Source organism: Malaclemys terrapin, chromosome 2 (genome assembly GCF_027887155.1).
Source record: "Malaclemys terrapin pileata isolate rMalTer1 chromosome 2, rMalTer1.hap1, whole genome shotgun sequence".
In the NCBI taxonomy this organism is placed as follows: Eukaryota; Metazoa; Chordata; order Testudines; family Emydidae; genus Malaclemys; species Malaclemys terrapin.
The window spans coordinates 271,963,552-271,990,676 of record NC_071506.1 but is presented as its reverse complement, the minus strand read 5'-3'; the positions used below and the strand labels follow the sequence as shown (position 1 = coordinate 271,990,676).

Genomic DNA, 27,125 nt, shown 5'->3' with positions numbered 1-27,125 from the left:
GACGAAAAGATTCATCCACTATTTGAGTGCAAACTAGTCAGCCTAAACATGCTGAACTCAAATTATATTGCACATTTCCTACTTGCAATCTCCAGTATCACAGAAATAGGACTGGCTCTTATTTGGTTCTCTGCCTCACTTCAAACTCTGACGATCCAATTCTGATCTCACACCAGTTTTACCCCAAAGCAGCAACTTCACTGACTTTGTAAAAGTTACTTCTGATTTATATGGGTCAAGTGAAAAGGGAATCAGATAAATTCCTTTTTTAAAAAGAAATATCAGTGGGCCAAGCTCAACTGCCATACTTCTATATTAGAGAGACAAGGTGGGTGAGGTAATATCTTTTATTGGACCAGTTTCTGTTGGTGAAAGAGAGAAGCTTTCAAGCTTACACAGAGCTTATCTCTTTTACTAACAGAAGTTGGTCCAACATGGTTACAACAACACTGCAAACATACTTCTGTATCATCAGAGCATCCTAAACCTGCCAAAAAATGAATGCAGTTGCTTTTTTCCCCACAGATATAATCATGATTTGTTTTTAAGATCCGTACTTAACAACTTCACCTCCCCATGGAAAAGTGAGTTGCATCATGGCTCTATTTTCTGTAACACGTTTGCATGTATTTTTGTCGTCTTCCATTTCAGTAATGCTTCCCTCTCCCAGATAATCTGTCCTGCTTTGAAGCTAACACCAGTGCCACTCACAATTAATTAGCCAATATATGGTGCTGCTTGTGTGCTGTCACCTCTGCCTTTTTCACCATATAGCAAGCATTGTATACTGCCACTAATGGGCATACAACTTTCACTATTTTAGGGCCTAATCCTGCAGGGTGTTAGCTGTCTCCTGTGATGTGCTGAACACCATCCACTGGAGAATAAATGGGTTAGATCCTCCACTGGTGTAAATCAGTGTAGCTACACTGACTTCAGCTTTTACACTAGCTGAGGATTTGGCTTAATGGCAGATGAGGGCATTCAGAACCTCACAGAATTCAGCCCTTATTGAGAGTCTGAAAGTTAGTACGGTTGTCCATTTCCAAAGAAAAAATGTAATGGGTCTTTTAATTGTTCTCTGCAAAAAGGTACTAAATGTACTGAGCTGGATCAGATAAATTCTTTGCTACTTGCCAAATGGCCAGCAGTCACGTGCACCACTGCTAATTAAGTGGGAGACGTTTACAATGTTCTGCTCTGAGTAACACAATACTAATATTATGTCACTTAAAAATCTCAATTTAAGCATAAGATCTACCTACTGGAAATGTTTTAAAAAAATGAGTCTCTGAAGGTTATTCACTTTCTGTCTAGTGTAATAGTTAATGTTTAACCAAACACTGGTATGTGAAGCACTGTGCAAAGTACCATAGTAACATATATTAAGGAAGAGCTACAGAATTGCCTTTTTTTTTTTTAAATGGGACTACGTTTAAATATATGTGCACCTTTCATCAATCATCATTATAATCATCATGGCAAATCCCAAAGAGACATACCATCCTTGCAGATTGAGCACCATCATGATCCATGTCTAGCTAGGTCATTAACGTGTCATTGGCCAGATATTCAGTGTATGTCCATCACTGATGATATTATCACACCACCCAAGCTTTTTGTGACACTTTAATTGCTGGCCTTGTAATAGCAGTCCATGGTAAATATACCATAAATAGTCCATTGGTTTTCCATCCTCATAATATGTCCATATCAAAAAGCTGCCAAAACCAAACTAGTGCTGATGATCACACTGTTGCTGAGTAACCCAACTGAAGTCAATGGAACAAAAAGAGAGTAAAATTAGCATATGCAAACACAGAAACAATCCCAGAGGGTCTCACCCAACTCCCATTTAAGTCAATGAGAAATTTTCTATTGACTTCAGTGGAAGTTGAATTGGGACCCTAGTGTGTTATATTCCATATATTTTTATTACAAAAAATAGGGGTTTAACTGATTAACACATTGAAATACACAGAGATGGCTATATAATTAAGAGCATGCAACTAAGTAGCGATTTAGCTTTTTGTCAAAACATCACTTTTTTCTCATTTTAACCATATTAGTTTAATCCATGGGCAAAAGGGTTAATGGTAGCAGAAATGATACGAGAATTGCTGCTGATCTTTTTTTTTATTAATTATTATTATTATGTGTATTACTGTAGCACTTAAGAAGCCTAGTCATAGACCAGGACTCCATGAACTTCTTTTTTTAACCCTCGATTTTATAAATTCCAACACTTTTATATGAAGTCCTGTGCAAATTCCTCATGAGGTTTCTGTGCAAAAGGGAAAGGAAGGATGGGTCTTTGAGCCTGGTGAATTTTTCCAACCCCTTTAAGAGTTTTTTTGGAACACCTCCACAGGCACTTTCTCTCCCCATATTGACTTTACCCATTATCAACAGCTTGGCATTTAACAAGCTCTTGGGAGAAGATTGCCCTAACTGGGTTCAGACTTCAAGTTTTTTTAAGGTTGCTTTCTACATCTGACACCTTTGTCCTTGTAGTGAAAACTGACATAATTTGTGTCCTTATGCTCAGAGCAAAATAGCTCAGCAACATAATGCTGTGACCTAGATAAAAATAGAAGCTTAACTATTGTTAACAACAGATTACCCAGATCTCTCACTCTACGCTTGAATTTTATCAAACTCCACTTGAAGATAAATGTATTTGTATTGATTAAAAGCTATCAAAGACAAACTCATTCTTATTCAAACAACCATCTGATGTGGATAATAGCGCAGCTTTGCACTTCCATAGCACATTTCATGCAAGGATCTCAAAGCATTTTACAAACAATCCATTAAACTCAGCATCTCTGAGCAGTATGTGTTACCTTCACTATTTTGCAGATGGGGAAACTGAGGCAGATAATTTACATGGCTTGCCCAGGTTCATATGGACTTTCCCTACACTGGAATTTTTTGCATAACATTTCCTATCACAGGTGATAAAAATGGTGGAAGTGCTAGTGAACACAGACTGCTATTGGCTGGCAGAATTTTAACCCTTATGTCATCTAGGTCTGAGCATTAGACCTGCTCTGCACTGGCATTCCTATCACTGTTTCCATTGGTAGGATGGAAAATGTTTATGGAAAGTATCTAGTGTAGCATGATGGGTGAGTAGCAATAACAGGCATAGAAATGAAAACTACTTGCCAGTAACTGGAGTTCACGAAGAACCTCTGCATATTCATACTTTTGGGTTCAAGGCCCCCATGAACTGCAGGTTTCCAGAATCTTCTGGTGAGAAGTGTCCAGTGGAGCCATTTACTCCTCTCTGCCCCCTCCTCTCACGGAAGATGTAAGGGTATAAAATGGAGAATGGCCCAACCCCCTTTCAGTTCCTTTCACTAGCTTGGGAATTCCTAAACTAAGGGTATGTCTACACTACGAAATTAGGTTGATTTAACAGAAGTCGATTTTTTATAAATCGATTTGATACAGTCGATTGTGTGTGTCCCCACTAAGCGCATTAAGTCGGCGGAGTGCGTCCATAGTACCGAGGCTAGCGTCGACTTTCGGAGCGTTGCACTGTGGTAGCTATCCCACAATTCCCGCAGTCTCTGCTGCACATTGGAATTGTGGGTTGAGCTCCCAATGCCTGATGGGGCAAATACATTGTCGTGGGTGGTTCTGGGTACATGTCCTCAGGCCCCCCTCTCTCAGTGAGAGCAACGGCTGAGAATCGTTTCGCACCTTTTTTCCGCAGACGCCATACCACGGCAAGCATGGAGCCCGCTCAGATCGCGGCAGTTATGAGCACTGTAAACACCACGTGCATTATCCTGCAGTATATGCAGCACCAGAACCTGCAAAAGCAGGCGAGGAGGCAACAGCAGCGCAGTGACGAGACTGATGAGGACATGGACACAGACTTCTCTCAAAGCACGGGCCCTGGCAATTTGGACATCATGGTGGTAATGGGGCAAGGTTCATGCCGTGGAACGCTGATTCTGGGCCCAGGAAACAAGCACAGACTGGTGGGACTGCATAGTGTTGCAGGTCTGGGATGATTCCCAGTGGCTGCGAAACTATCGCATGCGTAACGGCACTTTCATGGAACTTTGTGACTTGCTTTCCCCTGCCCTGAAGCGCAAGAATACCAAGATGAGAGCAGCCTTCACAGTTCACAAGCAAGTGATGATAGCCCTCTGGAAGCTTGCAACGCCAGACAGCTACGGGTCAGTCGGGAATCAATTTGGAGTGGGCAAATCTACTGTGGGGACTACTGTGATCCAAGTAGCCAACGCAATCAAAGACCTGCTGATATCAAGGGTAGTGATGCTGGGAAACGTGCAGGTCATAGTGGATGGCTTTACTGCAATGGGATTCCCTAACTGTGGTGGGGCGATAGACGGAACCCATTTCCCTATCTTGTCACCGGAGCACCAAGCCACCGAGTACATAAACCGCAAGGGGTACTTTTCAATGGTGCTGCAAGCCCTGGTAGATCACAAGGGACGTTTCACCAACATCAACGTGGGATGGCCGGGAAAGGTACATGATGCTCGCATCTTCAGCTGCCCCAGGGCCTGGCAATTTAAAAGGGACTAGGGCTTTGTGACGGAGCAGGGAGTGGGGCAGATTTGACCTGGGAATGTTGCAGGGGGGTTGCATTGGGGATGGGGGACTTCCCTTGAAGGAAGCTACCTGAGCTGTAACCTGAGCCGGGGGGGGGGGGGGGGGGGGGTGTGTGTTGGGAGAAATAACGACTTCTGCCCGGGAGACTGAACAAAGGAGAGGAGGAGCAGAGGGGAGGGGGAGAAAGCTGCTGGAGGAGTTTCGGTATGGTTTCAGTTTGGGATGGGTGGTGCAACGCAGGGAACCCCAAGCTGGGGTCTAAGCTCCCTAAACCCCCCAGAAGGACTTGATTGAGGGGTTCTGGTTGTACCTACACACTCTGCTTGGGACTGTGTTCCTGTCATCTAATAAACCTTCTGTTTTACTGGCTGGCTGAGAGTCACGGTGAATCCCAGGAACAGGGGTGCAGGGCCTTGACTCCCCCACACTCTGTGACAGGCTCAGAGCCCCGGGCCCTTTAAATCGCCACCAGAACCCCGGGCGGTGTGGGCTGGGCAGCACTGAAGGGGGCTGGGGGAGTCTGGCCCCAGCCCCACCCTTTCTGCCTGAGGGCCCGCCCCTTCGGGGGGGCCCAGAGCTACCCCCCCACCTTGCCCAGGATCCCAGCTGCCCTGCATACTGGTAAGTCCTTTAAATTACTTTCATCCCTAGTATGAAGTTACGAGCTTTTGTCACTAAAATATGTTGTAAGTTTGATAGTCTCTACTGCTAGTTCACCAGGGACAACAAAGGAGGTAATCCACTCCCAGGACCCAGGAAGGTATTAAGCAACTATTAATCAGCAGGGGAGTTGTAAACAAGGGATTTACAATGCTGTAAGAGGGATGCACAAGCAACACACAATGGGGGATTGCTCAACTATGTAACACACCAAAGTCCACCAGGACATGTCTGGGTTAGTGTTTTCCAAGCACATGGACTGAGGATATAAAATAGGGGACAGTGGCATCATGCTTTTACCTTTCTCCTTCCCCCACCTGCGCTGGAAGCAACAATAACACTGGGAAGACAAAGACTTGAACTGAGGAAACTAGTCCCAGGCTTAAAGGGAAAGCCAGTGTATTAAGAGCAATAACATACCTGCAGCATCCAGTAGGGTGAGAAAAACTGCTTGATCCAAATACTGCCTAGTCTAATAAGATTTAAGATTTAGACTCTGCACTTACCTTTTATTTTCTTTGGTAACTATCTCTGACCTTTTGTGCCTACCACTTAAGATCTATCTTTCTGATGTTAATAAATCTGTTTTATATTTTACTTTAAACAATGTGTTTTGGCTGAAGTGCTTGGGAAATCTCAGCTCAGTTTACAAAGGCTAGTGTGTGTCCTCTCCACATCAAGGGGGGCGCGGACTGGGTAATAAACTTACACTGGTTAGGCTTCTGACCACGCCAAGACAGTATATTCTGCGGGTGCAAGACTGGGGGCCAGGGCCGTCCTTAGGATTTATGGGGCCCTATGCAATATTATTAAACTGGTGCCCCTATGCTCCACTGAAGGCAGTCCCCAGCCAGTGCCGCTGACCAAAGTGTGTCAAAGGGGCACAGCCACCACCCCTGCCCGTGGATCCCCAGAACCCCCATCCCCCATTACTGACACACCCTGAGATTCGTACACAGCAGATGCTGCAGCAGTGGCTCAAGGCAGGCTTCGTGCTGTCACATGGGGGCTGCATCTTTCCAGAGCCCACAGCCCTCCTGTAGCCCCTAGCCACTCCTGGCTCACCTGAGCATTTTGACAGGAAGTACCAAGCAGTAATAACAACAACAATAATAATACAAGTGTGTATGGGTGTGTGCGCATGTGTGTGTATGTGTGCATGAGAGTGAGCCAGTGCGTGTGAGAGAGCCAGAGAGAGAGTTAGTGCATGTGAGGGAGCCAGAGAGAGAGCCAGTGTTTATTAATTAATTCAGAGTAAGTGATTAATACCTGGGGGAGCAAACAGTGGTGCATATCTTTCTATCAGTGTTATAGAAGGCGGATAATTTATGAGTTTACCCTGCATAAGCTTTATACAGAGTAAAATGGATTTATTTGGGGTTTGGATCCCATTGGGAATTGGGTGTCTGGGTGCTGGGATAGGTGATCTGCTGAGCACTTTTTGGTTAAAGTCTGCAGCTTTGGGGGCATGGACCAGAGCTGGGTCTGCGTTTGCAGCTGGCTAGCATGTCTGGCTCAACAAGGCAGGGTTCTGGAGTCCCAAGCTGGCAGGGAAAACGGGCTCAGAGGTAAATTCAGAACATCAGGTGACAGTCCCAAGGGGATCTCTGTGACCGAACCCTGTCACAGACTGGATTCTGTCAACCCATACAAGCCCAGGCACTTCAGTCCCACTTATGTACACAATCAACAGAACCAGAACCCCTGCACTGGACAGATCTGGGCACCTGGGCCTTATTGGCACGCAATGTTTCACAGGTAAATGTGCATGTTCCTTGACACTGAATTCAGTCAATCTGTAACAGTCAAAAGCCTGCAATGCTGCTGCTGTCAGACATAGAACGACTTAGGGTGCAGCTTTTGCATTTGACAGTTCCAGATTTGTTTAATCCAGATGGACCCTAGGACCTTGGTGCCATTTATGCCACCCCCAGAACCACATTAGCAGGAGGTTCTCCAGAGGTAACTGTGCAGGGTCCTCCACACTGAACTCTTTTGACACAGATGGAAGCAGCACCCACAGCATAGTTTGTGATGAGGGTTAAGATCAGATTGTGCAAGGACGGAAGCACTGACTTGGTTAATCCAGATGGATCTAGGGATCTCAGTGCCCTATGTTGAGCATAGAGTCAATGGTACCATAACCTCAGCACTGGGTTTGGTCAGCTGGATGCATTCGGAGGTTTCAAAGCCATTTTTACTGGGCACGAAACTACTTTAGCAAGCAAGCTCCCTGGAGTCAATGGTGCTGGATCACTGGTATCAGACACAGTGCACCTGGACAGACCTGGGACCTCATTACCACTAATGATGAGCACAGAGTTGAAGGTGCCAGATCCTCAGCACAATTCTCAGTCAACCTGGACAGATACAAGCACTTGAGTGCCTCTACTTTGGTAAGCAATTCCTATCAAGATAATGGTGTCAGGTCCTCAGCACTTGACTCTGTTGACCAGGATGAATCTGGGAACCAGAACCACTTTATTAAGCAGTTCTCCAGAGTCGTGGGATATCAAATCCCTGGCTTGGTCAATCAGGAAAGATCCAGAGATCTTGGTGCTTGTGACAGCTGATACCCCTATGTTCACCCCTTTTAAAGACTATGATACATTTCATATAAAGTATGACTGTGAGGTTGTGACATTCCCCACGGTGCAATCTGGACTGCTGTGTCCCCTTAGCTCTCCAGCCTGGGATCCCATTTACACTGCTTGGCTACAGTTCCAGTTCCAGGTTGTACCCCGGGGATCCCGTCACAACTTCCCAGTTAGAAGGAACTGAAGGATGGTTGGGTTCACTTCCCCTTACATATCCTCAAAATCCTTCATAAGAGGAGGTGGGGGAAGGGATGACTGGCCCCATTGGAAGATTCTGGAAACTCGCAGCACAGGTACCGTGATCCCCAAGTGGGGCCAGCTGAAATAGACTCAGGAGTCCCGAAGGCCAGCCTTGTGTTCTAACCATTGCTAAATCCCTAGTAACTAGCATGCCTTAACTAGGTCTCAGAGTTAAAGATGTATTTGTAAGCCACAGAAATCTGCATCCTCTTAGCAAATATCTCATGAAAAAGGAAGTAAGTAATTACTATTGACTGTGCCAATATTTTCTGGAACCCAAAATGTGTACAGACTTACAGTAGACATCCTGTTTCTTTCTTCTCTTTGGGTGTTTTACCTTTATTTAAGTTCTCTACCATGTGTTTATCTTTTGATGTAATAGTCTGCTTTTAACCTTTCAAGGTTGTATAAAAAGGAAAATCAGGAAGGCAGAGGATTATGATAATACCCTTGATTTTGCTTCCTAATGCTAATTAAAAAATTGCAAGATATTTGGACCCTGTCTCTGTACCCCAATCGGACTATGTGGGGTATACTTCCAACACTACACATATAAACAACGCAAATAACCATGTACAGCACTGCACAATCATGCATATCATTGAGTCTAAACATCATTTTGTGCCAGGTCTATAGACAAACATAATGATACAGGTGACACACACAGCCATAATTAACCATTAGGAACATTGTTTTTTTCTTCTGCTAAACCAACAATAATTATTGCCGAAAGAGTCCCAGAAAAATTCAATTAATCAATGAATGGATTTTTAGATAGCAAATTATTTTTACTAGATAAAATTACGTAGATCCTCCTAATGAGAGGCTTTGCAAACAAGGTCAAGGGAAGTAAATGGCTACCTCTGGCAAAAGCCATTGCCTTTGGATTTTGAAGTACCCCCCCCCACACACACAATTTTTTTACCTCCAGGAAATGAAAAATTGCTTCTGCCGGGTGATGTAAAACAGACTTTAAAGAGAATATTGCATTTCAGATTTCAATCCATAATCAAATAGTCACTCCAATCAGACATTTTGACAGTTTGTTAATTGAGACAAGCTTGCACACAGATACTCTACTAAGCAATAATGTCTCAGACCCTAAAGTATGTGCAAAGATATGTGTACCAGTGCAAATAAATGGGTTTTGTGCTTGTTATTAATATTATTTATATTACCACAGCACCTTGGACCAGGACTCCATTATGCTAGGTCGGGGTGGGCAAACTATGGCCCAGGGGCCGTATCCGGCCCTCCAGGCATTTTAATCCGGCCCTTAAGCTCCTGCCGGGGAGCAGGGTCGGGGGCTTGCCCCACTCTGCACGGCTCCCAGAAGCAGCGGCACATCCCCCCTCCGGCTCCTACACATAGGGGCAGCCAGGGAGCTCCGCATGCTGCCCCCACCCCAAGCGCCACTCCCGCAGCTCCCATTGGCCAGAACCACAGCCAATGGGGGCTGCAAGGGTGGCACCTGCAGACGGGGCAGCTCGCAGAGCCGCCTGGCTGTGCCTCTGTGTAGGAGCCGGAGGGGGGACATACCGCTGCTTCTGGGAGCTGCTTGAGGTAAGCGCTATCCAGAGCCTGTACCCCTACCCCAGTCCTGATCCCCTTCATGCCCTCTGCACCCCTTGGTCCCAGCCCAAAGCACCCTCCTGCATCCTCAACCCCTCATCCCCAGCCCCATCCCAGAGCCCACACCCCCAGCCGGAGCCCTCACCCCCTGCACCCCAACCCCCAATTCTGTGAGCATTCATGGCCCGCCATACAATTTCCATACCCAGATGTGGCCCTTGGGCCAAAAAGTTTGCCCATGCCTGTGCTAGGTGCTGTACAAACACAGAACAAAAAGATGGTCCTTGCAATATATGGGCCAAATCCTGGATCTGTAAGTTTCTGGCATTAAGACGGAAAAAAAAAAAAACCCGCCACATCACCCCCATAGTACTGCCTCCTGCATGCTTCAGGGAGCACACAATGATGGGAATCCGGAGTGAATCTAAAGAAATTATCAGAATTAGACCTACAAGGAGGGTATTAGCTGCTCTCCTCTCAGAAGTATCACCTGCTTGCTGATTTATAAAACAGAAATGGTGACAATGCCAGAAAGGAGCATGTATCCTGCCTTTCTGACCAAAGATAAGCAATTCCAGTAGTGTCTATATGTCAGTGAGAAAACAGATTTTTTTTTTACCATTAATACATAAGTAAGGCATGAGTACAAAGCAGATTCTTCTATTGTTACTCGCTCATATTGAACTTTGGTGGGAACAGAAGCCACAGGTGTTCCCTTTCAAAGGATTAATTGTATCAGTTTACCTAACATCAAAAGCACAATTAAATCCATTTACTGTATTAACTTCTCTAGGTTAGACCTGTAGCTTGTTTCATGGATCACACTCTAGTTGCATATTAGTGTTTCCAAAAATAATCTCTATTCCTACCCCTGGAGTTTTAATCAGACCCCCTAGTCATTAGTTTACTTTAGAGAGGCAGCATGTTCCAGGGGATAACACACAAGACTGGAAGTCAGGAAAGTCGGGTTCTATTTCTAGTTCAGCGATGGACCTACTGTGTGACTTTGAGCAAGTCACTGTGCCTCTGTTTCTCTTCCTTATTTGTGTTTTTCTATTTAGACTGTAACGTTATTGCTAGCAGAAATTATTGCCTCATATAGACTTTAATATACTTTAAATGCCTTTTTATTTAATAGGTAGATGCACATCGGTTAGAGTAGAACCTAAATTTAACTTTCAAGGGATGCTGACAAGGCAATTGTTTATGCAACATATAGTCAAGTTGTGCGATACATGTTCACAGGTGGTCAATGAGTCAACTAACTACTGGTGTTTGGATTTTAGAAAGGGTTGGTTAACTTTTATGACCATTAATAAAGTTTGTATCTAATGCCAGCTAAAACTATAAAGGTCAATCACATCTCATGCTTCATTGTATAAACGGAGAGCCTGAGGGTGTGGAGAAGGACACCGGTTCCCCCCACAACTCAGAGCAGCATTGCAAAATTGGCCAAGTGCTTTATGGGAGGAGGAGCTCACTTTCCTCCAAAGCATCAACTACCAGTCATGCTTGGAGGTAGATTACCAAATCAGTGTACCAAAGGTGGGATCCATGTGACAACTCTGATGAGTCAGATGCTCTCTTCCAGTGTCCGTAGCGGGGAACTTACCTACAGGAAGGGTCCACAGCTCCTGAGCAGCAGCTGTTTTATCGTATCAGCCTCTTGGTACTGTGAAATAGACAGTATGGCAGATTAGGCAGGGAGCATGGCCTGCAAGGCACAAGTGTGCTGAGAATCCCTAGAGAAGGAGGCGGCTTGGCAGAATTTGATTTTTTTATATAATGTTGATAGATAATATTGATGTTTATTTTTAAGACTTTTTCTATTTTTATTTATTTTAATTTTCCCAGTTGAGCTAAATGATGGGTTTTAAACATATTTATCAATTTAAATTTTCACAACTATGGGAAATTGTGGGGGAAACTGACAATAGGGGGTCAGACAATAATTATTTAATCACAGTAGACATTGAGATTCAAAAAATTAAAGCTTGATAACGGTTGGAACACAAATTGTCAACATCACATGTGTGATGCGGTGTACAAACCCCACACTGGTGAAGAAAGGGTTAAGAAGCAACTCTCTGTCCAGAAAGCCCCACCCAGACACCCCTGCTGGGCATGCTCACAGTACAGACTGAGATCAAACTGGAGCAGCTCAGCTCAGTCTGGTTGGACGGAGCAGGAGAGCAGTTTTGTGTTGCAGGCTCTGGCTGAGAAGCCGCTGAGGCATCAAGCTGCTCCAGGGCTTTTTGTCACAGAGGTCGACAAGATGCGACTGCAAGAGGACAACCCTAGGGAACATGGACAGAGAGGACTCCAATAGGGACCCAGAGGCGAACTAGTGACACCAACAGAGGAACAGAAGCCAGGTTAGGAAGTGGCCCAGGGAGCAGGAGTAGGAGCTCACTCCTCCTAGGCCACACATTTTGAATGATTGTTTCACCGGGCTCTGAGTTAGGACCTGGTGGAGCAGGGAGGGCCCAGGTTCCCCTACCCCTGGCCATTGATTCTCGCCGCTGGGCGAGGTGGCCATCAACTCTCGCCATTAGGTTATATAGCCATTTAGCCACTTGGCAAGGAAGCCATTGACTCTCAGCACTGGGTGATACAACCACTGAACAACACAACTATTGACTTTAGCCACTAGGCGAGGCAGCCATTGACTCTTGCCATTGGACAATATGGCCATCTGACTCTAGCCACTAGGTGACATAACAGAGAACCACCACCAGGCAGTGCTGCTGGGACTAGACCTGGACCTCTCCCGACACGTGGTGGAGAATGTAGGCATCACCCAAGTCCTGTTAAAAGGACCATCAGACCACCGATTGAATGACCCTAAAGAAGCCATGGATTCAGAAAAGCTGCTAGAATGGATGATGGAGAACCAGCAACAGCAGGTGGCCCAGCAAGAGCAGCAACAAGGGAAAATACTGCAACAGACTGTGGCCCAGCAACAACAGCAAGTAGCCCAAAAACAACAGCTAATTTGGGAGCTGGCGGTACAGGGCCAGGCACAACAAAAACGCCTGATCCAGTAGGTGGCAAAACTATCACAGCCCCAGGGGGCATTCAACATCACAGCGCCCAGATCCATAGGAGACGCCTTCCCAATTGGGCTGCCCATTTGGCTCACGAAAATGGGCCCCAGCGATGACCCCAAAGCCTTCCTGCTCACCATTGAATGGGTGACCACCACAGCATGTTAGCCACCAGAACATTGGGCCATCCTGATACCCCCATTCTTGACTGGCCCTGCACAAGCAGCCTATTGGAGTTTGGATCTCCTGAAGCACTACACTACACCAAGGTAAAAACAGCCATACTCGACTACCTAGATATCAACCCCAAGACGTTCCGCCAGAGGTTTTGCAAAGAAAGTACCTGCCTGGAACCCAGCCCCAGGTGGTGGCCCAACAATTGAAGAACCAGTCTTGGCACTGGTTAGACCCAGAAAAACAGACATGACACAGATGGCGGAAATGATCATGCTAGAACAATTCACCCAGATTTTCCCAACCAAGGTGAAGGGGTGGGTAAAGCACCATTGGCCATCAAAACTGGCAGAGACCATGATCCTAAAGGAGAATTATGTGTCCACTGAGGGTCCACCCTCACTAATGCCAAGGGCTGGGACTCCTGGAAGCAAGACTCTGACCCCTAATGGGGGCCGGGCAAGGAGGGAAGACCGAGGACAGCTAAACTGGCTGTTACCCAGTGGAGTGCCCCCAGATGCAGGGAGCAACCTCACAACAAAGGTGGATTGGGGGGGAATCGGGGCCCCTGAAGAGGGGGATACGCCCCACGAGGACCAACTTCCCCAAAAGTGGGCCAAATGATAGTGACCCCAAAGGGCAATTGCTTTGAGTGTGGACAGGAGGGGCATTTCAGGCAGGAGTGCCCCTTCATGAACTGCAATTATGGGCAGGCATGGACGGCAGACACCCAAGCCCAGAAATGGGGCCCAATTAATATGCTGCTGCCAGAATGTGTCAATGGCATCACAGTGATGGGCCTGGTGGATTCTGGATGTAGCCAGACCATCGTCCAGACATGCCTGGTGGAGTTCCCTGACAAGCCAGACGCCCCTGTCTAAACTCTAACACATCCACAGGGATATGCAGTTCTACCTCATGACAAAAGTGCAACTTAAAGTAGAGGGCCTCACTGAGATTTGCTGAGTCAGCTTAGTGACCACACTGCCCTACCCAGTAATATTGGGACGAGATTAGAGATAATCTGGAGAACTCCTGCAGCAGTGGAACAAAGAATCCCCAGTAGAGGTCGACCCAAACCCAAAAATAAGGGGGCTTATGGGACAGGACAAGGTGAAAGGTCCTGGCGGGGTCCCTCAGGCCAGCCAGGATCGTTGACCCAACAGCCCACTAGCCCGAGCACATCCAAGGAAGCAACCCATGATTGGCTACCATTAGAGATAGTCTTCATGCAGAAACAAAGGGAGGAAAAGATTCTGAGCTGCGCTTGGGAGCAGGTAGCTGTGCTGGAGGGGGAAGAGAGTGAAACCCAGTAGGCAAAGCAGTGGCCCCACTTCGAGCTCTGCAATGAATAGCTATACTGCGTGATGAGAGACACCCAAACCCAGGAAAAATGGCACCAACTGCGGGTACCAAAAAAGTTCTGCCAGAGGCTACTACACCTAGCCCATTTGGTGCTGTGTGCCAGGCATTTGGGGAGAGAAAAGATGCCTGGCTGGGCATCCACCAAGAAGTGCACAATTTCTATGCCTCATGTCCTGAATGCCAATTGTCAGGACCTAAAGAGATGTCTAAGGCCCCTGATTCCACTCCCGGTGGTGGGTGTACCCTTCAAATGGGTAGGGGAGGATTTACTGGGACCCTTGAGAAGAATGCATTGGGATTCGGTTATATACTGATGATAGTAGACTAAGCCACATGGTATCCCGAAGCCATCCAACTGTGCACTGTGAATGCACCTACTGTAGTAAACAAGTTCAAGAAGGTCTTTGCAAGGGCTCGGATACCAAAGGAAATAACTTTCTATAAGATTCATTATAACAGAAAACATAGAATCATAGAAATGTAGTGCTGGAAGGGACCTCAAGAAGTGATCAAGTCCAGACCCCTGTGCTCAGGTAGGACCAAGTAAACCTAGACCATCCCTGACAGGTGTTTCTCCAACCCATTCTTAAAAACCTCCAATGATGGATATTCCACAACTTCCCCTGGAAGCCTTTCCCAAAGCTTAAGTACCCTGACAGTTAGAAAGTTTTTCTTAATATCTAACCTAAATCTACATTCCTGCAGATTAAGCCCATTGCTTCTTGACCTCTCTTCAGTGGACATGGAGAACAATTGATTATTGTCCTCTTTATAACAGCCCTTAACATATTTGAAAACTGTTATCATGTCCCCGATCAGTCTTCTTTTCTTAAGACTAGATATGCCCAGTTTTTTTAACCTTTCCTCATAGGTCAGGTTTTCTAAACCTTTTATTATTTTTGTTGCTCTTCTCTTGACTCTACAATTTGTCCACATCTTTCCTAAAGCATGTTGCCCAGTTCTGGACACATTATTCCAGCCAAGGCCTCACCAGCGCTGAGTAGGGTGGGACAGTTACCTCCTGTGTCTTACGTACAACACTCCTGTTAATACACACTAAAATATTAGTTTTTTTGCAACTGCATCATATTGTTGGCTCATATTCAGTTTGCGATCCACTATAAACCCTACACCCTTTTCAGCAGTACTACCACTTAGCCAATTATTCCCCATTTTGTATTTGTGCTTCTTGAGTGAAGTACTTTGCACTTATCTTTACTGAATTTCATTTGTTGAATTCAGACTAAAGCTCTAATGTGTCACGGTCATTTTGAAGGACCCTAGGAATAGTATAAGCCCAAGGAAGTACCCATGTGGGACCCCACTAGATATGTCCTCCCTGTTTGACAGTGAACCTTTGATAACTACTCTTTCAGTATAGTCTTGCGATCAATTGTGCAACCTTATAGTAATTTCATCTAGACAACATTTTCCTAGTTTGCTTATAAGAATGTCATGTGGGAACTGTGCAAAAGTCTTACTAATACTTCACACTTCTAACACATTTCATCGATAGACTCATAAACTTTAAGGTCAGAAGGGACCATCATGATCATCTAGTGACTAGACCAGGGGTCGGCAACCCTTCAGAGGTGGGGTGCCGAATCTTCATTTATTCACTCTGATTTAAAGTTTTGTGTGCCAGTCATACATTTTAACGTTTTTAGAAGGTCTCTTTCTATAAGTCTATAATATATAACTAAACTATTGTTGTATGTAAAGTAAATAAGGTTTTTAAAATGTTTAAGAAACTTCATTTAAAATTAAATTAAAATACAGAGCCCCCTGGACCCGGGCAGTATGAGTGCCACTGAAAATCAGCTCGCGTGCCGCCTTTGGCACGCATACCATAGGTTGCCTACCCCTGGACTAGACTCTAGCCTGACCTTCTGCACATTGCAGGCCTCACTCACTCACTCCTGTAATAGACTCACAACCTCTTGCTGAGTTACTGAAGTCCTCAAATCATGATTTAAAGACTTCAAGTTACAGAGAATCCACTATTGACACTAGTTTAAACCAGCAAGTGAGCCAGGCCCCATGCTGCAGAGGAAGGTGAAAAACCCCAGTGTCCCTCTCGGACCCGAGGGAAAATTCCTTCCCGACCCCAAATATGGCAATCAGTTAGACCCGGAGCATGTGGACAAGACCCACCAGCCAGATACCTGGAAAAGAATTCTCTGTAGTAACTCACAGCCCTCCCCAGCTAGTGTCCCATTACCGCACATCAGCTACATGCTCTTGTAGGCAGTCTCATCATACCATCCCCTCCATAAACTTATCAAGCTCAGTCTTGAAGCCAATTAGGTGTTTTGCCCCCACTGCTCCCCTGGGAAGGCAGGTCCATAGGTCTCAAAATGTTTTATAAAGGAGAGCAGGTAAAATTTCCCCCCATTTTACACACAGAATAACTGAAAGGCAGGAAAATTAAATGAGGTAGGGCTGGTCCATACTAACCCCCCAGTTCGAACTAAGATACGCAACTTCAGCTACGTGAATAACATAGCTGAAGTATCTTAGTTCGAACTACAAGGTACTTACCGCGGGTCCACATGCGGCAGGCAGGCTCCCCCGTCAACTCCGCGTACTCCTCTCGCGGAGCAGGAGTACCGGTGTCGACGGTGAGCACTTCCGGGATCGATTTATCACGTCTGGACAAGACGCGATAAATCAATCCCAGAAGATCGATTGCTTACCGCCGAACCAGCAGGTAAATATAGACGTACCCGTAGAGTCAGGACCAGATTCCAGAATTTCCAACTCCTGACTCCCAAGCCTATGCCTTATCTACTGAGGCATGCAGCTCCGATGGTTCACAGTCCCAGGTGCACACACACTGAAAGGAGACTGATGTGCACAAGTTTCTTCACTGTGAATCTTACCTACTTTTTAAAGATATTTGGCAAAGCAGCAACAATTAGATTGGGAGGGCTGAATGGAAAATGCATAGAATAATCCTGAATGTAAAGTCTGGATGGAACCACTCTAATGACGGAACAACATGATGGTGTTCCTTTAAAATTTAAGATTACTACATAAACCAATGTCATCCAATCCTTTGTTCACCTGTTTTGTTCAATGGTGTTTTGTACTTCACTGTGTTTTTTGGCAAAGATTCATATGCTCAACCTTAAGTAAACATTAAATTCAATTGAACGGATCTTGTCATTAAATGTTTTCCGAAGTTCAGTACACACCGAATGTATCTTAAAACAAGCTGATTGAAATCTACAACTCTGAATGCACCAGGCAGTGAAAGGGGCTGCTATACTTACCAAAAAGTTATTGCTTCGTTTAGGAACATTTTAAATGTTGCAAACTTGATTTTCTTCTTTGCAAACATAATGAAGGACGTCTCTTGCTTCTGCTTAATTTCGTCTTCCTTGTGGAAACAGATGGTGCAAGCTTACAAATATATCTGTGGTATTTTCTTAGTGACTCATACAGCAGAGCAACAGGCTTCAGACTGTGACACGCAGCCAACCAAGATGGACGTAAGCTTACTTGAGGAGCAGTATGACTGTATGAAACAGAAGCAAAAGCTGCAAACACACATTATTGTGTTTAAAACAGGTATGCTTCAGATTCATAGACCAAACCTGACAAATGTAGAGGGGTAAAGGGAACTCCTTTAAGTCTTCATTAACTTAAGATACTTTTGAATGCTTATGCACAGCTTGCAAGGAAAGTACAAAGTGGACTGTTTTCATGTTGCTGATGTCTGTTTCTTTGTTCATTCCACTGAAAAGTAGTCTAATGCAGTGGTTCTCAAACTTTTGTACTAGTGACCCCTTTCACACAGCAAGCTACGGAGTGTGACCCCCCCCCCCTTATAAATTAAAAACACTTTTTAAATATATTTAACACTATTATAAATGCTGGAGGCAAAGTGGGGTTTGGGGTGGCGGCTGACAGCTGGGGCGACCCCTGCATGTAATAACCTCACGACTCCCAGTTGGAGAACCCCTGGTCTAATGGTTAACAAATAAATTAGAAAAGGAAGCAGTGAAACACTTTTTAATGTTTGTTTGAGGTGATTTTATATATTTTAAGATAGAGTGTTATGTAAGTTACATGCAATTCTTGATATTGCAACTGTTAATTTTCATAGGTACCAATTACTTAGTGTTAATTGACGATAACGTTTGCAGCATATAGCTCGTCAGATTTCTGCTTTCCTTAAGGCTTCCATATGGTTAACCTAACAATACTGTCTTGCACCTTTTGTTCTTCCTGTTCCGTGAAGCCTGTCCTAAAAGACTAACCAAGGCAGCAGCAAAAGTCAAATGCCTAGCAGAAGTTAGGCTTTAGTTTAAAATGAGCTAAATTATACTCGGAACAACCGGCGTAGCTTTAATGTGCTAGCTTCAGACAGAGAGGTGCCTCGTGGAAGTGGTTTCACTGTATATTATTTTGAATATGTGCGCACAGGAAAACAAATGACATGTGACACTTAGCTGCCACATCAGACAGGTTTTGGTATAACCAATATTAGCAAATTTTTTCAAGTTTATAGTAGAATATTGTTTACAGATATTATATTGCTGTGCTTCTCTTTGCTTTCTAAGCTGATCTGAAGAGCCATGAAAATAAACAAAGTAATTTAAGCTTCTTTAGTTAAATAGTTGCAGCATGAATAGAATTAATGTGATTTAACAGAGTTTGGTGTTTATTTCAGAGGTGAGTGAAATAAATCTGAGAAACTAAGAACCACCAAAACTGTGTCTAAACCAAATTTGGTGTGTGTCAAAATAATTTAGCCTATTTCTTACTTTACATTTTCCTGTGCATTTTTTGGCAGTTCTGGATTCTGGCTGGATGTAGAAGTGCCGAAACATTAAATAATAATGTAATTAAATAATAATATGTAATAGATGCAGTTCTATATCTCCTTTCATTCAAGGGCATTGAAACATAATTAACTAACTCCATGAAGAGGAAAAGTATATACATACAGAAGAACCAGTTTATCCAACACTGAAATGCAGCTACATCTGGGGTGAAACAACTCAAGTGTTTAACAGAACACAGCAACAATACAAAACAGTTTAGGAGAGGAAGTGAAATGCACTGTATCCAAAGGAAATTCCAGAAAGACTGCAAATAAATTGAATGTAATTATATGAGTTGAAATTTGGCCAGCAAACCAAAACACAATCATTCAGACACATGAAACTGTTGATGGAATAAATTTTGGGAGGGCAGCAAATTAATAATACAGAGGATGGCTACACAGATGGTTCTGTTCCTTTTTCTCTGAGGTAACTGGGTAACCGTTCTTCTGTCTAAGAGCACTGTCCAGCAGGGTATTACACTTTTATTTAATATTTATGTTACAGTAGTTTCCACATGCACCAATCAGGTACTAGACACTGTACAGAGGCACACGCCCTCACTAAGCTTTCTTGTTTGACGTAAATATATAGGGCCATTAGGAGGGTTACTGTGACTACTACTGCTTGAGGCACCTTTAAATTCCCTTTGCTGCGTGGATTTTGGCAGGGCTGAGGATCTGGTTCCATGTTTTTAAGCTTAACAAACTGGGGAGCATATTGAATACCCAACTATTTATGAGTACTCAGGTAGCAGTAATTTCCATCAGTGCGTGGAAAGATGGCTGCATTCTTTTTCAAATGTGGACATTTCCACAATTAGCCACACCTTTTCTACCTTGAGGATGCTATTCTCCATAAGGTTACATATTCCAACCACGAAAACACTGCTGCTAGAGCAAAAGAAGGCAACCCACTTAGCAAGCAATGTTTTGCACTGACAGCAAAGTATACCTACAGGCAGTGTTCTCCATGGCTATCAGATAATTTCCAGGTGAAGTTTAAGGGTGGGATTTTCAAAGGAGCATACAGGAGTTAGACCCCCAACTCCAACTGTAGTTCAATGGAAGTTGGGCACTTAACTCCCTTATGACACTTTGAAAATCCCAGCCTAGGGTCTTCGTGTTGACCAATAAATCCCTAAACTGTACGGATCCTGCCTATTTGTTCCACGACACACTCATAAGAAAATTAGGGAAATGTCTGGCTGAGATTACTATCACGTAGGTGCACAACTGGTTGAAAAACCTCAGAGAATAGTTATCAATGATATTCTGTCAAAGCAGGAGGGCATATCTAGAGGGGTCCACAGGGGTCTGTCCAGGATCCAGTACTATTCAATATTTTTGTTAATGACTTTGATAATGGAGCAGAGAGTATGCTTATAAAATTTGCAGATGACACCAAATTGTGAGAAGTTACTAGTCCTTTGGAGGGCAGGATTAAAATTCAAAAGGACTGAATAATTGGAGAATTGATCTGAAATCAACAAGATAAAATTCAATACAGATAAGTGTGAAATACTTCACTTAAAAAGGAAGGACAAATCAAATGCAGAACCACAAAATGGGGAATAACTGACTAGGCAGTAGGACTGCTCAAAAGGATCTGGGGGCTATAGTGGATCACTAATTGAATATGAACCAATGATGTATTGCTGTTGCAAAAAGGCTAATCATTCTGTAGTGTATTAACAAGCGTGTTGTATGTAAGACATGAGAGGTAATTGTCTCATAGACTCATATACCTTAAGGCTAGAAGGGACCATCGTGATCATCTAGCCTAAGCTCTGCAAATCACAGGCCACAGAACCTCATCCACCCACTCCTGTAACAGACTCAACTTTCCCACTCTACTCAGCGCTGGAGAGGTCTCAACTGGACTATGTCCAGTTTTGGGCGACCCACTTTAGGAAAGATGTGGGCAAACTGGAGACAGTCCAGAGAAGAGCAACAAAAATAATAAAAGGTTTAGAAAACATGACCTATGAGGAAAGGTCCAAAAAACTGAGCATGTTTAATCTTTGGAAAAGAAGACTATGGGGAGACCTGATAAGTCTTCAAATATGTTAAGGGCTGTTATAAAGAGGACTGTAAAAGCAGCAAAGAGTCCTGTGGCACCTTATAGACTAACAGATGTATTGGAGCATAAGCTTTCGTGGGTGAATACCCACTTCATCGTATTCACCCACGAAAGCTCATGCTCCAATACGTCTGTTAGTCTATAAGGTGCCACAGGACTCTTTGCTGCTTTTACAGATCCAGACTAACATGGCTACCCCTCTGATACTTGACATAAAGAGGACTGTGATCAATTGTTCTCCATGTCCACTGACAAGAGGTCAAGAAGCAATGCAGGAAAGTAGATTTAGGTAGATATTAGGAAAAACTTTCTAGCTGTAAGGGCAATTAAGTACTGGAAGAGGTTACCAAGGGAGGTTGTGGAATCCCAATCGTTTGAGGTTTTTAAGAACAAGTTGGACAAACACCTGTCAGGGAGTATCTTGGTTTACGTGGTCCTGCCTCAGCATGGGGTATGGACTAGATGACCTCTCAAGGTCTCTTCCAGCATTTTATTTCTATGATTATATTTGAGACTGCCTTTTCTCCCATGATAAAGTAGTTGTGATCATCCAAAACTTGCGTCCTGATTTAATCGGGAGGGTCTGGCAGCAAGACATTCTCCGATGAGTCTTGGCTCTGTATGGTCACTTCCCACCTCTGTCTGCCCGAGCCCTGATTTGGTGACTTTTAGAACACTTTCTAAATTTAGCGGTTCTCCCAGATTTTCAATTGATGAGTAAGTGGGGGAGTCATCTGATAATGTAATTTCCTTCTGTCCCTTCCCATGACACACACGGTGACACTTCAGTTTCCTTCTGATATTCAGGAACAGGAAGTGGCAGGCTTTGAAAATCTTCACTCAGGGGAAAAATAGGCCAGTGAACTCATTATTTATCATAGACTGGGAAATGAAAAAGTATTGCTTACTCTGGGAATTAGACTGGGGGGGCACCCAAAGTATACAATAGGAGACAATCACATACAGTAACATATGCCTATAGAAAGCTTCTTCAGAGAGTTTCTAAAGCTCCTGTGAAATTTGATTAACCTGTGTCACTCAGAAACCTTGAAAAATGTAAAGACCCTGCAATCATAGTTCCTTTATTATGAAAGTGCAAATGAAAAGGCCCAAACAATAAATACACTTGCAATAAAACCATTATATAAACTTGTTAAATAGAGAAAAGTTCCATTCAGTGCAAGAAGATTTAAATAAAGACCTTACCGTAGAATGTTGGAGAGTATGTAATAAACTGCTAATATAACTTACTGCATAACCTCCACAGTTCTGTTAAAAGGTCATTACTGAGTTCTATGGATTACTGCAGATCCTGAATGTGGGAAAGTGGGATGGCATGTCTATCTTCAAAGCAAAAATCTTTATATCCTCTCTCTGATCATAAACAGAGAGAAGAACTTTTAAGAGAAGTATCTTGAAAAAAATGGTGTTTTATTGTTGTTGTTTTGAGAATTATCAGTGAAACAGGTGGATGACACACCTTCAAGTATTTCATTGTAAAAACCGTTACACCAAAGGAAAACCAATTACAATATTTGTAAAAACACAATCCTATTCTCTGTCAACAACGCTGCTTTGATTTCAAATCCAAGGCTGGAAGGTCTCATTGCACTATCTAGTGCTGTGATCTATTTTAAATGACTGTTTGGATGTTTTTTTGTCAAAATATAATCTACACTCTTCTGTCCCCAAAATTTCCATTTTAATAACCTTCAGACTCCTTACTTCAGCAGACACACCTACTGCTAATCATTACAGTAACATAAGACAAGCACACTGCACAACTCCTATGTTAAACAACATATACACCAACTGAAAATACATTTAATGAGAACTTGTAGAGATGTCAGTAGGAGCCATATATTTTTAAGGCCTCAACTTCTAGTCATTTTAAATGTATAGCAGACCATTGGTTTTTAGTAGTTTGATTGCTGTATGCTAATACTGCCTTTGCTTTTGCAGTAATTCTGTTCCTTATATCTTGTCCGTTACTAACAGTCGTACTTACATAATGCTTTACAAAAATTTATTAATGGATCCTCCTAACACCTCTCCATGAGATTAACTAATAAATATTATTCTCTATTTTATAAATGAGAAAACTGAGGCACTGATGTTCCATGACTGGCCCATGGCCTCCGTCAGTGGCCGACATGTGAGAACTCAAAAACAAGATGGTAGATTCTTTCCATTTCAGCCAATTTGTCCACTCAGATGACACAAAGTGGCCAGAATTTGGCCCTAAATTGACAGGTGGGAATTCCCCTGGCATGGGTAAACAATTTATCTTGACATGTTAAAACTACAACTGCCTTGTCTACACTCGAAGTTTGCCATGTGATAGTTATGACCTGTCAGCTAACAACACATGGTCAAAATAGATTTTTTCCTAATGTAGATGAATGCACTGTTGGTAATATAAAGCCTATGACACAGTTGTGCAGTTCCAATTCAATCTGGTAGAGGGCAGCAAAGCACATACCACAACAAATGGACTAGTGTGTATTTTTAATTTGTATGAATAGTTACAGCAAAATCATCAAACAGAGCTTTTGCATCTTTGTGACTACAGATCTATCTTCAACTGAAGAGATCCCATGTTCATCATAGTAATTCCTTCTAAACGATCATCTAGTTTATTATTGGGTTTTATGCTAATGTCAGTATTTCCTTTATAAGGCTCCATTATTATTTGATTGACTGATGGAGCACCACCTGGGTACACAAGACTTTGTAGCTAAGAAAAACATTTCCCGTCCGTACCCACATACTAAAGGAACTTGCATTCTAATTAGACACAGAGAAAAAGTGCAGACACATTGACTCAGAGCCCCCAAGGTTGAGTTTACGCCATGGAAGTTGGATCTTTAATTTTTGCCAATGTAATAATGTAGAAATATGCATTTTCTTCACAGATGAGAATCAGTCTGTTCCTGGGGAATCAATGGTCAATGCCATTTTAATTAATAAGAAAATAAGGAAACCAAAAGAATTTAAAGAACACATTCCTGTCAGAAAGGTCACCCTGGAGTTAACTTCCAATGGCAATGTACAAGACAGTTCACCATGGCGTACACACCTGGGAATCCACCGTCTACTACAAACTGATTGTCAGAAGGCTCCATGTGATCTTGACCACTGCAAGAATGAACAGATTAGCTTTGACAATGAGAGATTGACTGTGAAGGAAAATGTCATGCTGCCATATGAAAAAACACTAACTGCAAGTGAACAATCCACAGTATCACTCAATGAACTGAGAAATTCAAGTATGTTAAACAGTCCCACTGAAGAGACACACCAACAGATTTCATCCACAAAATGTATACCCATATCCAGGAAGCTAAGCTATTACCCATTCCCTCAGAAAAAAACACCCAGGATCTCAGAAGCTGCAAGAAGACTTGGATTATATGTCTCACCATAAAGAAATTTCAGTAATGTGTAAAGTTTAGTTAACATTTAAAATAAAATTTCAGTAAACTAATTTTTCAAAGTAATTTTGATTTACTTGCTAAGGGGTTAGTACTTTATATTATAAGAATTTGCATGGGCCAATCAATGTGTTTTAGAAGTTCATAGAGTGAAAAGTCTGTTAAATGAGTTGCAATGTCATAAAGGGTATTGGACAATAAAGAATTTTTATACCTAGAGCATCATCAGGATTATCCATACTCATTTTTGTACCTTCAAATATAGGAACTAATGTTAACTCATTTTGCATTGATTTCTTTTTTTTCTAAATCCAAACTACTGATTTTTGAGGGACAAGAATTCTATCGTACTGAGATTACAAATCATTTGAAAAAGCTGTAGCAAAGATTAGCACTTACAAAAATTGCTGATGAAACAACTGGATTGGATTTCAGTACTGCAAAATTCAATTAGCTGTCTGAACAAGCAACAAATGAAGCAGGTTTTAGAACAGTAGCCAGGGTGATTAATACATTCTAGTTAACATGTGGTTTTATTATTCATTTACTTCCACAAGTTATTTATGATTGATTTTCCTGTGTGTATCCTAAAACAGTGAATAAAACCATCAGATCCTATTTCTGTTGCTGTCCTTAATGGCATTAAATACAGCAAATATCCAAATGCTTTTCCTATTCATAAATCCCACATGCTGTTAATTGTTTCTTCCAGCTGTGAATTAGAAACACACCTGTTCCTTGTGGTGTTGTTGTTGCTGCCACAGTAAGATGAATTAGTCAAGTTGTGATGTGGTTTTCAATCAAAGAATTGGTGCTAGCTAACATAAACATACAAGATAAATCAGATGTACAGTATGTACTTACCTATCTCATAGAGCTGGAAGGGACCCCGAGAGGTCATCGAGTCCAGCCCCCTGCCTTCACTAGCAGGACCAAGTACTGATTTTCCCCAGATCCCTAAGTGGCCCCCTCAAGGATTGAACTCACAACCCTGGGTTTAGCAGGCCAATGCTCAAACCACTGAGCTATCCCTCCCCCCCTCCTTCCAAGGGTCATGTGGAGAAACAATTTTTTGGGTCATTCCAAGATGGAATGAGCAAAGCCCTAGGAAATACTGAGCACTATGGGGAATTATTTTACAGTGGCCAGGGGATGGACTAGAAAACTTAGAATATCTTTCCCATTTATCACTTCTCATTCTTTGATATTCTGTGCTAGTGAAAACATTCTTCACCTTCCAAAATAAGCTATTATGTGCTTCAATATTAGATTTGGTCCTGAGATGTAAACTTTCCATTTGACTTGTTACACAGCCAAAGCTACTAAAGGACTTATCTGTACAGGGAAATTGATTGGTACTTATTTAGCAGAATATTAATGTCATATATCTTAGAGCTTTTATAGCTATGCCAGTATAAATCCCACATGTGGACACCCTATTCTGGAATAAAAGTGACTTTATACCATAATTATTCTAGAATAAAGTCACACCGATTCTGGAATAGTGTGTCCACACAGGGACTGGCATAGCTATAGGGGAATACCAGTTGCCAGGCAACTTCCCCTGTAGACAAGTCTTAAAATAAGATCTGAGTAAGTGGGGCACCTGCTTTATGAGACAAACTTCAAGGAAATATAGTTTCCTAATAACCATAATAATATGATACCACTTTTATATTAAAACTGGTCTACAAATATTAATGAACACTATGCAGAATTAGTTGCTCCGAACTTTTAAAAGGATCATCTTAACTGCGCAATATGCTTTGGGATGATTTTTGGCCTAGTTCTCCAGTCAGTTTACAGTTAGGGATGGTAAACACGGATATTAAATGCTGATAACTGTGTGAGGTTTTTGCCCTCGGCTTTAAGAGCCTATCCAGCTTCCATTAAATTCAAAGGTGGGATACCCGATGACTTCAATGGTAGTTGGACTGGGCACTAAATTAGCCAGCCTCACATAATGGAAGCCAGGAAATCTCCAGTAATTTATTATTTTTTAATGTTTTAATTTTTTAATCAATGATCAATTGAAGACAATCTATTTTTACTAGGCAATAATTAAAAGGCACAGAAAATATAGACGCAGCATACTCTGAGAGGAAGACATAGCTATGCCAGCATACATTTTAAATGTAGAGCAATACTTACTCCTTTTAAATTTAAATCTTTGTAGACTTCCTTGCAATTTAGGGCAGGGCAAATTACAACTAGAGACTTTAATATTGTACTTAATATTCTTTTGAGCTGAATGGACAGTTCATATATCTTAGAGCTTTTATATTAAGTTATATTCATCTCAATAAGGTATTCTCTTTGAGTTGAAAACACTCTATTGAGATAAACTGGTGGCTCATACCTTAGAGCTATTGAATCAGGCTGTTGGCAGAGATCATGGGTTAATTTCTAAGGCCTGGTCTACACTTAAAACTTAGGTTCACACAGCTACTGCTCTCTGAGGGTTGAAAAATCCACACATCTGTCTGACATAGTTTTGCCAACCGACCTACAGCGATCCTGGAGTTC

The 27,125-nt window shown here is 42.8% G+C and overlaps 1 protein-coding gene and 1 long non-coding RNA gene across 2 annotated transcripts; one reads left to right on the top strand and one right to left on the bottom strand.

Moving 5' to 3' along the window:
- Positions 1–1,670: 1,670 nt before the first annotated feature.
- On the bottom strand, positions 1,671–17,615 carry LOC128833193 (uncharacterized). The gene is made up of 3 exons (XR_008444128.1): positions 17,527–17,615; positions 11,278–11,337; positions 1,671–1,772 (listed from the first exon to the last, which is right to left on the bottom strand). It is a non-coding gene; the product is annotated as an uncharacterized LOC128833193 (long non-coding RNA).
- On the top strand, positions 17,388–25,217 carry C2H9orf152 (chromosome 2 C9orf152 homolog). Its single transcript, XM_054021210.1, has 2 exons — positions 17,388–17,824; positions 24,081–25,217. The coding sequence occupies exons 1-2, from the start codon at positions 17,596–17,598 to the stop codon at positions 24,590–24,592; spliced, it is 741 nt and encodes a 246-aa protein (XP_053877185.1). The 5' UTR covers positions 17,388–17,595; the 3' UTR covers positions 24,593–25,217.
- The last annotated feature ends 1,908 nt before the right edge of the window (positions 25,218–27,125 follow it).

What these genes read in the sequence shown, in the direction of transcription:
- C2H9orf152 (XM_054021210.1), top strand. Translation starts at nt 17,596, where the DNA reads ATGAAGGACGTCTCTTGCTTCTGCTTAATTTCGTCTTCCTTGTGGAAA. An exon ending in CATTATTGTGTTTAAAACAG is followed by an intron (nt 17,825 to 24,080) that starts GTATGCTTCAGA and finishes TTTTCTTCACAG; the next exon opens with ATGAGAATCAGTCTGTTCCT.